The sequence below is a fragment of the Eumetopias jubatus genome, unplaced genomic scaffold, assembly GCF_037043125.1.
Source record: "Eumetopias jubatus isolate StellerSeaLion01/CBP00866 unplaced genomic scaffold, mEumJub1_p1.0 scaffold_15, whole genome shotgun sequence".
NCBI classification, from domain to species: domain Eukaryota; kingdom Metazoa; phylum Chordata; class Mammalia; order Carnivora; family Otariidae; genus Eumetopias; species Eumetopias jubatus.
In genome coordinates, this window is record NW_028274821.1 from 88,275,174 (window position 1) to 88,287,547 (window position 12,374).

The 12,374-nt window shown below is 57.8% G+C and overlaps 1 protein-coding gene across 1 annotated transcript; it reads left to right on the top strand.

Moving 5' to 3' along the window:
• The first annotated feature begins 501 nt into the window (after positions 1-501).
• Positions 502-9,303, top strand: DOLPP1 (dolichyldiphosphatase 1). Its single transcript, XM_028107934.2, has 8 exons — positions 502-586; positions 4,079-4,179; positions 4,438-4,522; positions 4,626-4,725; positions 4,955-5,053; positions 5,599-5,727; positions 6,174-6,263; positions 8,339-9,303. The coding sequence occupies exons 1-8, from the start codon at positions 511-513 to the stop codon at positions 8,373-8,375; spliced, it is 717 nt and encodes a 238-aa protein (XP_027963735.1). The 5' UTR covers positions 502-510; the 3' UTR covers positions 8,376-9,303.
• The last annotated feature ends 3,071 nt before the right edge of the window (positions 9,304-12,374 follow it).

Here is a 12,374-nt window from a genome sequence, read left to right on the forward strand (position 1 = left end):
AGGACCCCAACGTGCCGAGGCTGCCTCCCCGCTTCGAGCGTGCGGTCTGACGGGAGCCCAGCTCCCGCCAACCCCGGCAGGGTTTGGGGGACCGGGGAAGCCTCCACTCCGCGCGGGTCCCAGCCAAACCAAAGCTCCCACCAAACTTCAACACGCCCCCCAAGCTGGCGCCCGATTGGCCCGCCCTGCTCACACTGTGAGCCCGCTTCGCCTTGTGATTGGCTGCTCTGCTCTCTGTTGTGTGCGCGAACACCCCTCTTTTCTGATTGGCCAGGCTCCTACCTGTGCTCGCCCTGGATTGGGCGCTGGCTCGGTCGGCTCGCATGCTCCGGGGCCCCGCTATCTGATTCGCCGCTCGGGTCAGCCTCAGGGCCGGCACGCTAAATGGCTGCGCCGCTACCTGTATCGGCCTCCGATTGGGCACGCGGCGCCTCCCCGGCGTGATAGGTCAGGACCACCGCCCCCCTGGCTCCCCATTGGCTGCTCGGCGAAGCCCGGTCTCCGGGTAAGATGGCAGCGGACGGACAGTGCTCGCTCCCCGCTTCATGGCGGCCGGTGACCCTCACCCACGTCGAATATCCTACAGGTAAAAGGCGGCCCCGCCCCGGAGGACGCGTTCCTGGGGCCGGCCCGTCAGCCCTGGGCGCTCCGGCCCGCGAGAGCCCGCGGAGGGGGCGCCGGGGGACCGGGGTGGGAACTGTCAAATAGTGAGCCTTGGAGGGGTTCGGCCGGCGCGCGCGCCGCGCAGGCGCAGTGGTGCGGCGATGAGCTGGGCGAAATTGTGAGCGGCTCTTTCGCGCACTCTGCGGCTGCGCGGCCGGGCCGCTCCCCCGGGTCCCGGGACGCGGGTGGGCTGTAATGGGGCTGGGGTCTGCGTGAGGCGGGAATGGATGACTGGCCTGGACCTGGGCCCTTCTTCCCTGCCCTCCCTGGAGGTCGAGAGGCCAGACTCCCTCCTCGGCGTGCAGGGAGTGCTTCTTTCCTTCAGACAGCGCTTTTAGGCTGCACTGCAAAGAGCTCCCTACTGCTCGGAGTGTGTAAACCGAGGCCGGGAAGCTATTCGTTGTTTGAGTACTTGTGCCACGCCCTGAGCAGGGCACTGCCCCACAACAGAGGGGGCCGTGTTAGGGGACTGGCAGCCCGTGGGATCTGACTTTTGAAGTTTCCCAATCAGGTGCATCTCTAGAAGTGCAGGTTTTTCCACCTGAGAGGTCTTTTAGCAACCATTCTGGAGGCTAGTAGAGTGGTGCAGAGCTTGGGCCTTTGGGTCAGAAGTATGTGGGCTCCGGTTCAGGCTGAGGCCTGGTGCAAATGACTTCACCTCTCTGTGCCTCATTTAGTTCATCTCTAAAGCGGGACTGATCACAGTGCCTTCTTTATGGTGGTGTTGTGAGAAATGCTGAGTGCGATGCCTGGCACACAGTAAGCATTCGATATGTAACTGCAGTGAATATCACCTCACCTTTCCAGGATCCCCTCAAGCCCACCCCACCCTCCCTGAGTAGGATGAGTGGATGTTGGGTGAGGCTGGGGGCCCCTCATTGAGCCCTGGTTGCTCCGAGAAGGGCCTGCTCATGCTGTTCTTGGTCGCAGAGATATGAGTACCTACCTGGCCCCGCTGAGGGCCCCAGGGCTGGATGCCTGGGAACTTTGACCCTAGGTGTTCTGGGTTATAGTGAGGGCGGGGTGGCCCTGCCAGGCCCGTGCCCTGCCTGCCTGCCCACCATTGATGCATCATTCATTCAGCCAGTATTCACTGAGCACCTCCTGAGTGCTAGGCCCTGAGCTACGTCTGGGTTTAGAATGGTGAAGAGACCCATACGCTTTCTGCCGTATGGACTGTGAAAAAAAAAAAAAAACCCACTTTATAGGAGGGAAACCGAGGCCTGGAGAGGGGAAGGGACTTGAAGGCCTCAGCACTTTCACATTTCCCCTCCCTGGCCTCAGAGTAGCTTCTCTGAGCGCTCACAGACCAGAAGAAGGAACCTGGTGTTCGTGAGCAGCATGACACAGGCTGTGACAAGGGACCCTTTGCAGGGTCTGTGAGTGCCTGGAGGTGGGACCTGGGTGAACCTGGGGCCTCGTTTGAGAGGTCTAGTCCCTTGTTAACTCTTCTGTGGCCCCTTTTGTGCCCTCACCACACTGATCCTTGCTTCCTTCGTCCCTTCTCTACTCTTGTGGCATCGTTTTTGAGCCTAGTTAAGTGCCAGGTGCTGTGCTGGGGCTGGGGGATTGAGCAGGGTGTAGTGACCCCGTCCCTGCTCTCCTGGAGTCTACTGTGTAGAGGGAGAGACAGATACCAGCCTCATAGCTACACTAGCGAGTGCATCATGAGCCATGCCCTGGTTACAGATTCCCCCACAGACTGAGAGCTCTGCAGTGTCGGGAATGTGTCTTTTTTTTTTTTTTCTTTGCCACTGTGGTGACTGCTTAATTTATGTTGCATTAACCCAGACAGCATCTCAGTTGGGGGAGCCTGTGTGTGCAAAGGTCCAGAAGTGGGACAGGGCAGGGAGCATTCAGGGAACTAGAGTTCTGTTCCTGGGGACTGGAGCAGAGGTGGGAGGGAAGCAGGGCCAGGACTGTGCGGGGCCTGACGAGCTGGGCTGAGGTGGGACTCATCCCAAGGGCAGAGGGAGCCACACAGGGGCTTAGATCAGAGAGTGGTGACGCCAGAGTCTCTATAGAATCTGCAGGAAGGCCCAAGGTAATGTTGGCTGTGGGCCAGGCCGTGGAGATGGTCAAAGGTTTTGGGGCATCAGTTATTCCTTGTCATTACAACCCAGTGCTCGAGGCATCAGCTGGGCAGCTGAGAAACCCAGAATCTCGGAGCTGGAAGGGGACCAGGCCGTCATGTGGCTGAGGAGACAGGCCTATGACAGGCGAGGGCCTCACCCAGTGTCATCCGGTGGGCCTGGGGCAGCAGTGGTCCTTATACCTAGTTTGCCGGCCCCTTCCCCCGTGCCATTTCCCAGCCAGTCCTACCGTGGGTAGATGTGAGTGAGGCCAGGTGTGTGACCATCTCTTCAGCCTGGAATCTGGGCTCAGCCCTGTGTGGGCACCTTCCTGCTCCCTGTGTGAGACCAGGCTGGTGGTGTGGGCCGTTCCCATTCTGGGTTCTGCCAACATGGAAGCATCCCTGGGTCCCAGGGCCTGAGCTGTTCTCATGGGTCTTGCCACATCAAAGCTCCCATAGCTGTAGGACGTGGGTGCTAATATCCCCTTTTCACTGGCACAGGAATTGAACCATGCACCATGCGTGCCCTCTGACCCTAGACCTAGGCCACGTAGATGCCCTGTCTCTGATGGTGAGGGCAGTCTTTGGATTCTGTGTCAGCCCTGCCCTTAACCAAGAGGGAACGTGGCTCTTGTCTCTTGGCTTCAGTGTCCTCAGCTCTCATAGGGGCTCCTGATCCCCGCATGGCCTCCTTTCTGGACCTTGAGGAGGGTAAAAACAGGTAGAGGCTGCCATACTGGGCAATGCAGCCTGTCCCCTCCCCTCACTTGGTCCGTCAGACTCTGCAGTGTCCAGAGACTACCAGGTTCCTCCAGAGGCCCCGGGCTTGGCTGGGGCAGCTTCAGCACAGCCCTGTGTTCCAGAGGCACCCATGTGCCTGCCGGCCTGCCTCCTGGTACAGGACCTGGCCTCTGAGGTCAGACCGAGCCGGGTTCAAATTCTTGCTTTGGCAGGGTGATGGGTTTACTACTTGAACCAGGTCAGAGACTTGGATTTTAGGCCAGACCTCACCTCTTTCTGGCTGTGTGACCTCGGGCAAGTCATGCAACCCCTGTGGAACTCAGTTTCTCCATTTACAGAGTGGGGCCAGTGAGGGCACCAGCTCTAAACTTATGATCTATGAACATGAGGGCCCAGTGAACAGACACTGGCACATCATGCCCATGACTGAGTTGGTGAGGTCAACTGGTAGACTGAGGCATCCACAGCTGCCTGGTCCTGCCCTTTGGGCCCTTCTGAGGCCTCCTTTCTGGCTCAGGCCCCGTTTGACTTGCTGGGCGCTGGCCCCTCTTCTGATTGCTGTGCTCTGCCCTCAGCCTCTTCTCCCCGTACCCATCCCAGGTGATCTCTCCGGCCACCTCCTTGCCTACCTGAGCCTCAGCCCTGTCTTCGTCATAGTTGGTTTTGTGACCCTCATCATATTCAAGCGGGAGCTGCACACGGTAAGTCTGTCCCTGCCTGGCCCTGCCCGGCCCTCCACTGACCCCACACCAGGGAGGGGGCGGCTGCACTGCTTCATCCTGGGTGCTTTGCTTTCTCTTTCCTGCCTCCACCTTTCTTGAGGTGTGCGGGGCTCCCTGGCCGGGTCGGGGTTGTTCACTAGTTGGGCTGGGAGGTTCAGGCAGATGCCACAGTCTCTGGGTCTGGGTGGTGGCCAGCAGGCACACAGAGGCCCAGCTGCCCACACATCTTCCTGGCAGATTTCGTTCCTAGGGGGCCTGGCACTGAACGAGGGGGTCAACTGGCTGATCAAACACGTCATTCAGGAGCCACGGCCCTGTGGAGGTAGGACCCGGGTCGTGGGGTCTGGCGGGCGGGGGGTCCCCCGGACGGGACATGACTGGGAGGCCTGCAAGCCTCCCATCCCGCTCTGTTCTCTCTCTGCCAGGCCCCCACATGGCAGTGGGCACCAAGTACGGGATGCCCTCCAGCCATTCCCAGTTTATGTGGTTCTTCTCCGTCTACTCCTTCCTTTTCCTGTATTTAAGGTGAGATTCTGCCCTGGCCGGGGTGGCCCCGAACTGGCCCAGGCTGGCCTCTGCCAGGGACTCTCTGTCAGCTCTTTGGACACCCCTGGGGCTTGGCGTCTGTCAGGGTGGGAGGAGCTGCAGCCAAGGAGAAGGTGCCCAGGCAGCATTTGGATGGGACCAGGGGCTGGCGGGGGGGCCTGGGCTCCAGGCTGGGGGCTGAGGCCGTCTGACAGGCCTGTTTTCCCAGAATGCACCAAACAAACAACGCCAGGTTCCTGGACTTGCTGTGGAGGCACGTGCTCTCCCTGGGTCTCCTCACCGCGGCCTTTCTAGTCTCCTACAGCAGGTACGGAGGGAGGGAGAGCCCCTGCCCCCTGCCCTGCCCACTGGGGTCCTGCTGGATTCGTGGTCCCTGTTGGACCTGCGTATGGACCCGAGTCCCAAAGGCTGTAGAGCAGGGCTGTGGGAGGGGTCCCAGGCCTCTCATTTTAAAGGGCTAGGACTCCGCTCCCCCTTCCAGCCCGGTCCTTCCTCTCTCCTCCGGGCCGAGCCCACAGTTCTGGGGACACCTGCACACATCCGCCGTCTGTTCCCTGTGTCTCGGAGGAGCTTATTGCAGACAAACTCGGAGCTGAAGGCTGGACAGAAGCCTTCAGGCAAATCCCAGCCGAACCATCCCTTCACTTCTGTGGTTGGGGGAGCAGCTGTTGGAAGGAGCAGCTCCTTCTGAAAGTAGATAGGAGGCTGTGTGTTCATAGGAGTCTCTCCTATCTGCGTGTGTCTCCCCGTGTGCACGCACAGGTCCCCGGGAAGCCAGCACTTGGGCATGGGGGGATCGTGCAGGCCTGTGCCCAGCTGGGTCTCATGAACTTCCCTCTGTCCTTGGCCCAGGGTCTACCTGCTGTACCACACCTGGAGCCAGGTGCTCTATGGGGGCATTGCTGGGAGCCTCATGGCCGTCGCCTGGTTCGCCTTCACCCAGGAGGTCCTCACCCCGCTGTTCCCTAGGATAGCAGCCTGGTAACCGCCTCCTGGCCCTGTGGCTGCCCCACCCGCCTCTGCACTCAGCCTCTAGCTTCCTGGGAGGGCAGCCCTAGTGTCCGCATCTCCGGTGGGCATGGGCCGCGGGCCCTGCTTGCCTGGCGTCCTCCTCCCCCAGGGCTTTCTTCAGGCCTTAAGCCAAGGGGCCACCCTCTGCACCTAGGCTCTCAGGGATTTAGGAAGCAGCCCGAGGCCTGCTGGGCCTGGGCTGTGTGTACCGTGGGGCAGTGCCCCTGCCTGGGTATCACACAGGTGACACATCTGCGTCTCTTTGTGGCTCCTGGGTCACGGGCCAGGCAAAGCCTGAGCGGTGGGGGAGGGTGCACTGCCGTCCCTGGGCACTGGTGGGAGTGTGGGGGAGCGTGGCTTGGTGATAGGCTCATGCCCTGGCGTGGTCCTGGCTTTCCGGATGTCTCTTTCTCCAGGCCTATCTCTGAGTTCTTCCTAATCCGAGACACGAGCCTCATTCCCAACGTACTCTGGTTTGAGTACACGGTAACCCGGGCAGAAGCCAGGTGAGTTAGGGGCCAGCAGTCACTGGGTCCTGGCTCAGGGGGACAGAGCCCCCCAGCTCCCACCGCCCCCCTTTTTGGAGGGCTCCCCAACAGCCAGCCACTGCCTCAGCACTTCTCTTGCACTACCTCACTGAACCTTCCTCTGGGTCCCATTTTACAGCTGAGAAGCTGAGGCTCAGAGAAGAGAGGAAGAGTTGCTTGACTGGGGACTTGCAGATGGTGCATGTGGGAGCTAGGCAGGGAACCTGGCTGTCTGGTCCAGAGCTGTGCTTTTAGCCTCTGTGGCCCAGAATGAGAGAGCTGGGCAGCTGAGATTCTCAGGGTGGCTGACTGTGGATACTCCTTGGATTTGTTTAGTCCAGATGCTTTCCTACAGATGGGTAAACTGAGGCACGGGGAGTTGGGGCTGCCCGTGGATGCATAGCAAGTCAGAACAAAGCTGGGTTTTGGAGCCTCCTGACTCAGCTCTCCCTCTCCCCTCACCCCAGATCCTGGGTGGGGTTCCAGCTGGGCTGGGGAAGGCCTGGTTTCTTCCCAGGTTCAGAGGGGGAGCTGAGGTGAGGTGAGACTCCGGAGTAAGCCTGGGAGATTTCCTGACATGCTGGTGAGAAGAACCCTGGGGCAGGCTGGGGGCCCAGTGTCGCTGCATCCGGGAAATGTGTCTGGTGCATCATGGTCCAAATTATCCTAATGAGCTTAAGGGTAAAGCCCGGGATCCATGAGGAAAGGGGATTTGAGGGGGTTAGGACAGGCAATCCCATTACTGATGGAAGGGCCCCAGCTGGCCCAGGCGCCCCACCTGGCCCCACCTGGCTGGCCGCCACCTGCTTTCAGCAACCAAAATTTCCATGTGTACCTGCTCTGGGCCAGGCCATGTGCTGGGGGGTAATACAGAGGGAGACAGTCACGGTAGGCAGGGGAGACGTGAGGAATGAAGCGCCTGTCTGTGCAATCTGTGTGCTGGGCCTGAGAGCTCATGACAGGATCCTGATTGGCGGGGAGGTGCCCGGGGAAGGAGGCAGACCTGAGTGTGGAGCAAGAGTGGGCCTGTTGAAGTGGGGGTGGCGGAGAGGGTGCTCTCCGCAGAGGAAACAGCACCCTCAAAGCTTCTAAGGCGGGACAAAGCTTGGTGAGTCCGCCAAACAGAGGCAGGTGTGGTCGGAGCCCAGACGGAGCAGGGGATGAGGTTGGGGCCACGTCATGCAGGACATGTGGGCGCAGTTAGTTTTCTGAATTTTATTTATTTGTTTATTTTAAAGATTTTATTTATTTATTTGATAGAGAGAGACACAGCGAGAGAGGGAACACAAGCAGGGGGAGCGGGAGAGGGGGAAGCAGGCTTCCCGCGGAGCAGGGAGCCCCATGCGGGGCTCGAGCCCAGGACCCCGGGACCACGACCCGAGCCGAAGGCAGACGCTTCACGACTGAGCCACCCGGGCGCCCCGAGTTTTCTGAATTTTAAATGGGACTCTAGACAAGTCCATTCTCCTTTCTGAGCCTCAGCCAGCCCCTCTAGAAAATGGGGGAGATTGTCCTTGCTTCCCTCAAGTTCCTGGGCCCATCGTGGATATAGCCATTCCCCCAACCAGATGCTCAGATGCCCTGTAGAGCACCCATCAGTACTTCCGCATGTGCCTACGTAGCTCCAGGGGGAGAACTGTCTTTTGCCTGTTTAGGTTAATGATAACAGAACCCTGCTTGTGCTGGCTTATCTGTAGTCCTCAGCATTAGTTGTATTCCAGCCAGGTCCCTCTGGCCTCAGGCCTCATCCCCGGCCCACCTCTGCCCCCGTGTCTTGGCTGGGTTCCTGAACTCCAGAACTGAGACCTCTGGGTTACAGACCCAGCCTGAGACATTGATCCTCTCTGGGGTTCCAAATCCCAGGTGCCAGGGCAGGGAGCTCTGAGTGGCCCGGTGTGAGTCAATCACGGGGGCTCCCGGGGTGGGCAGTCACCCATTTTGATGGGACTGTGGATAGGGAGGGGACGCCTGAGGGCATGGGTCACTGAATGCCAGGGGTCGCCTCATTTGACCCCTAAGCATCCTGACATTTAACCCCCACCCCCACTTTGTAGGAACAGACAGCGTAAGCTGGGGACAAAACTGCAGTGACCGGTGAGTGTGGCTGGGTCCAGCCTCCAGATCTGGCCTGCACGATGCCTTGCAGGATGGACAGAATGACAGAGGGCTGAAGCAGAGACCTCTACAGACCCAAGTCACCAAGTGGAGCCTTTTTTTTCTTATTTTAATTTTAACGAACAAGGTGGACCAAAGGGCCAAGCCAGCCCCTCAACCCAGGACCCTGGGGGGCCTGCTGCCAGGGGGCCACACGGCCAGAGACCCTTGCTGTGCTGCTGCCAGCCCCTGGTCGGGCGGAAAGTGCCCTGGGCACTGGGGTGTGGTGTAGAAGAGGAGGGCTTGCACCTCTGGTCGCAGGGCCAGGAAATCCAGGTGGCGTGAAAAATACACACTATTTATTTTGGGGTTTTGTCAAAGGCAGATGGGCTTTTGGAGACGAGGCCAGAAGAGCCTGCCTGCTTTGCCGTGGTTGCCCTGCGTACAGAGGAGGGGCCGAGGTCAGCCCTCCTGGGCCCTTTGCCCAGGGCCCAGGGGACACACCGCCTCTCCCTGGGCCAGAGAGGTGGCGTGGGGGCCCCGGCGGAGGGGAGCCACCCCCATGCCCTCCCTGCCACCAATGCCATTCCAGAACCTTGTTCAGTGTTTCCTTGTCTGGGGGGCGGGGCCCCGAGAGAGCGCGCATCTGGCGGCTGCTGTCATTGTGCTCTACCCATACCAACCCTGCACCACAAGGGCTTTCTCCGGTCCCCTGTCCCCAAGACAACGGTCCCCTTCTGACAAAAGAGCCTGCACATGTGGGTGAGCGAACCCAGGCTGTTTACAGCTCTTTTTTTGTCCTGCCATCCAGTAGCAGTTAGTTGTCAAACTACCCAGACAGAGTGCAGAGGAACCAGGAGCCTGGTGAGGGGAGCGGAGCTGGGGGCACCTGATGTCTCTGTCCTCCCCTCCCCTCCCCTCCCCCTCCCCTCCCCCTCCCCTCTCTTCCCCTCTGTGTGCTCGGAACACTCCCTTGTTCTTCTTGACACCCTCCGAGAGCCTGGGCACTTGCTCGGGCATCCTTAAGCCTGTGTCTGGGGTGTGGTTGCACAGGTCCCCACTGTCCAGTGTGGAGGGCGGCTGCTCCCGAAGGGACCCTATCTGTGAAGTCGCTCTCAAATGGAGTTGTGGAGAAGAGATGCTTCCAGACTCTGGAAGTTTCTAAAACTGAACCAGGCTGCTCGGGACCTGTGTTCCATACCCCGCCCCTGACCCTTTTTCTTTGTGGAGGTTCCTAATCTGCTGCTGAAGCACAATATTTCGGTGCTTTCTTTTCTCATTTGTTAAAGACAGTGTCCAAAAGCCATTCCAGATGCCAGGACCAGGGGCCTATTTCTGGGGAAGGTTGGTTAGTCCCCACGTTTTCCTCCCCTTCCTTTCTTATTTTTATTTTTTACTTTTTGCCTGAGACAAGCCAAGTGTGAGGTGGTTTGATTTAAGAAAAATCAATGAAATTGTTTACTATTGTTTTAAAATAAAACCTTGAACTCTGGCGGCTCGAGCATATGTTGCCTGAGCTCATGAGAGGAGACTGGGGGGTGGCCGTGGGGACATGCGACCCTGAGGGGCAGGGATATGGTTAACACCATAAAATCATAAGCATCTCCAAGACATCTAGTCCCTCCCAGCCCCCAAACCTGGGGTTTGAACAGTCCCTGTGACATTTCGTACAGTGTCTGAGGAGACCTCGCTGCCTGCTCTTCAGCCACAAGTTGCCCCTTCCGGCAGTCCTGCTCCACCCTAGTGTGTGGTCCTGGCTGGCTCTGGCTCTGCCCTCGGCCTCACTGCCCCCTCCGTGGGACAGCCCTTGAGGACTGGGCAAGCGTGCCCTTCCTAAGCCTCTGCTGCCTCCACTCCCTGTTTAACTCAGTGAGTGTCTTGCTTTGGAAGATACAGCTGCAGGCTGAGCCGGGTGTTTGGAGGCCTTGTGGAAGTGACGTGGGCATCAGGTCATCCCCAAGGGCTGGCCCGTGGTAGGGAGTCTACTCCTTTCTTGATTCACACAGCAGAGGTGCAGAACGACCACCCTCAGTGAGGGTCAGTGTGAACCAGAACTATCTGTCCTCTCATGAGCCTGGAGGTTGGGTTTGGATCCCTGCTGGGTCCACAGAACCTTGACATTCAGTTATGTCGACCTCACCCCAGGTATGTGGCAGAAGCAAACAAATCTCTGGAGGAAACTCTATCCAAGACTTGAGTTATTTGTGTACGTAGTTTTTGAAGATTTTATTTATTAGCATAAGCGGGGGCAGAGGGAGAGGGAGAAGCTGACTCCCCTCTGAGCACAGAGCCTGACACGGGGCTCGATCCCAGGACCCTGAATTATGACCTGAGCCAAAAGCAGACGCTTAACCAACTGAGCCACCAGGTGCCCCTGTGTGAAAAGTTTTCACGGTGCACAAAACACAGACCGAGATGGCCAGGTACAAAAGGAAGTGGGGCCGTGCCTGAGAACTAGCAGAAAGCAGGCCACGGAGGCAGACCCGTAGATACCAGGATGATACTGGAATGATTGGGCACAGACTAAATTGTTCTACTGTTTTAAGGAAATAAAAGACAAACTTAAAAATATCTGTAGGGGACAGGAAACGAAAGCGAGATCTGGCAGATGTTAAAATGAATCAAATGTGAAATATAGAATAGCTAAGAAACCACCCAACAGGTAGGTGCAAGGCAGAGTGGACACAGTTGAACAAGCAAGCTGCAGGACAGGCGGGACAAAACCCAGCAGGCACGAGGAGAAAGGAAAGGGGCTGCCCGGTGAGCTCGGGGGGTCCCTGAGTCCCAGGTAGACTCGCGGCCTTTACCCCATTGACAGCTCCCTGCCCCTGCCCACCATCCCCACCTTTAGGCAGCCCAACTTGTCCCGTTCAGTCTGGGCCCCAAGCCCAGCTGACTCTACTTCATACCTGATAAACATCTTTCAAATACCTGTCTCGTTCCACCTGCCAGGCTGCTCTGGGTCCAGGTCCCTCCCTGGAGACCGCGAAGCCTCCGCCCATGGCTCCCTCATCCCGCAGCCCAGCCAGGCCCCCTTCAACCCATTCCTCAGCATCTTCCTAAAACACCATTCTCGCTGTCTTGGGAGATTCCCCCTGTGTGGGGCCCTAGGTGGTCTGGCCTTCACCTCACCTGGCAGGCTCCAGCCCCTGCACTTTCCCAGTGAAAAGAGCCCAAGGCAAGTTCATGCCAACCTGGACAAACTTTTAGGGGATCTAGGTAAAAAACAAGTAATCTTTCATTCATTCATTGTGTCACAGTTTTGAATTTAATAATGTATCGCACACAATTTATTTATTTACAACTTTTATCTTTTAACCTTCAGATTAGCTTTTTAATTTTTTTTTTAAGAGTTTATTTATTTGTCAGAGAGCGCACAAGCAGGGGGAGCGGCAGGCAGAGGGAGAAGCAGGCTTCCCGCTGAGCAGGGAGCCCGATGTGGGACTCGATCCCAGGACCCTGGGATCATGACCCGAGTCGAAGGCAGCTGCTCAACTGACTGAGCCACCCAGGCGTCCCTGTACAAAATATACTTAGAGCCATTCTTTTTCACTCACACTTTGCAAAAAACCCACAGAAAACCACCCCCACCCCCAAAACCAAGTTCTTCATCTGCATCATTGGCATCAGGGTCTGCCGGCTCCCGGGGCCAACAGTCCTCTGGGTCCACTGGCTAAGCGCATGACACTATCCCTAGAAATTTTATCCCAAGATGCAAGTGTCCATTGGCATAACATTCAGTTGGTTTTATTTATTTTTATAAATAAATAAAATCCAGACAATTGGATTTAAAAACTCAATCCTGGGGCGCCTGGGTGGCTCAGTCATTAAGCGTCTGCCTTCGGCTCAGGTCGTGATCCCAGGGTCCTGGGATCGAGCCCCGCATCGGGCTCCCTGTTCAGCAAAAGCCTGCTTCTCCCTCCAACTCCCCCTGCTTGTGTTCCCTCTCTCACTGTCTCTCTCTCTCTAATAAATAATTAAAAAAAAAAATCCCCA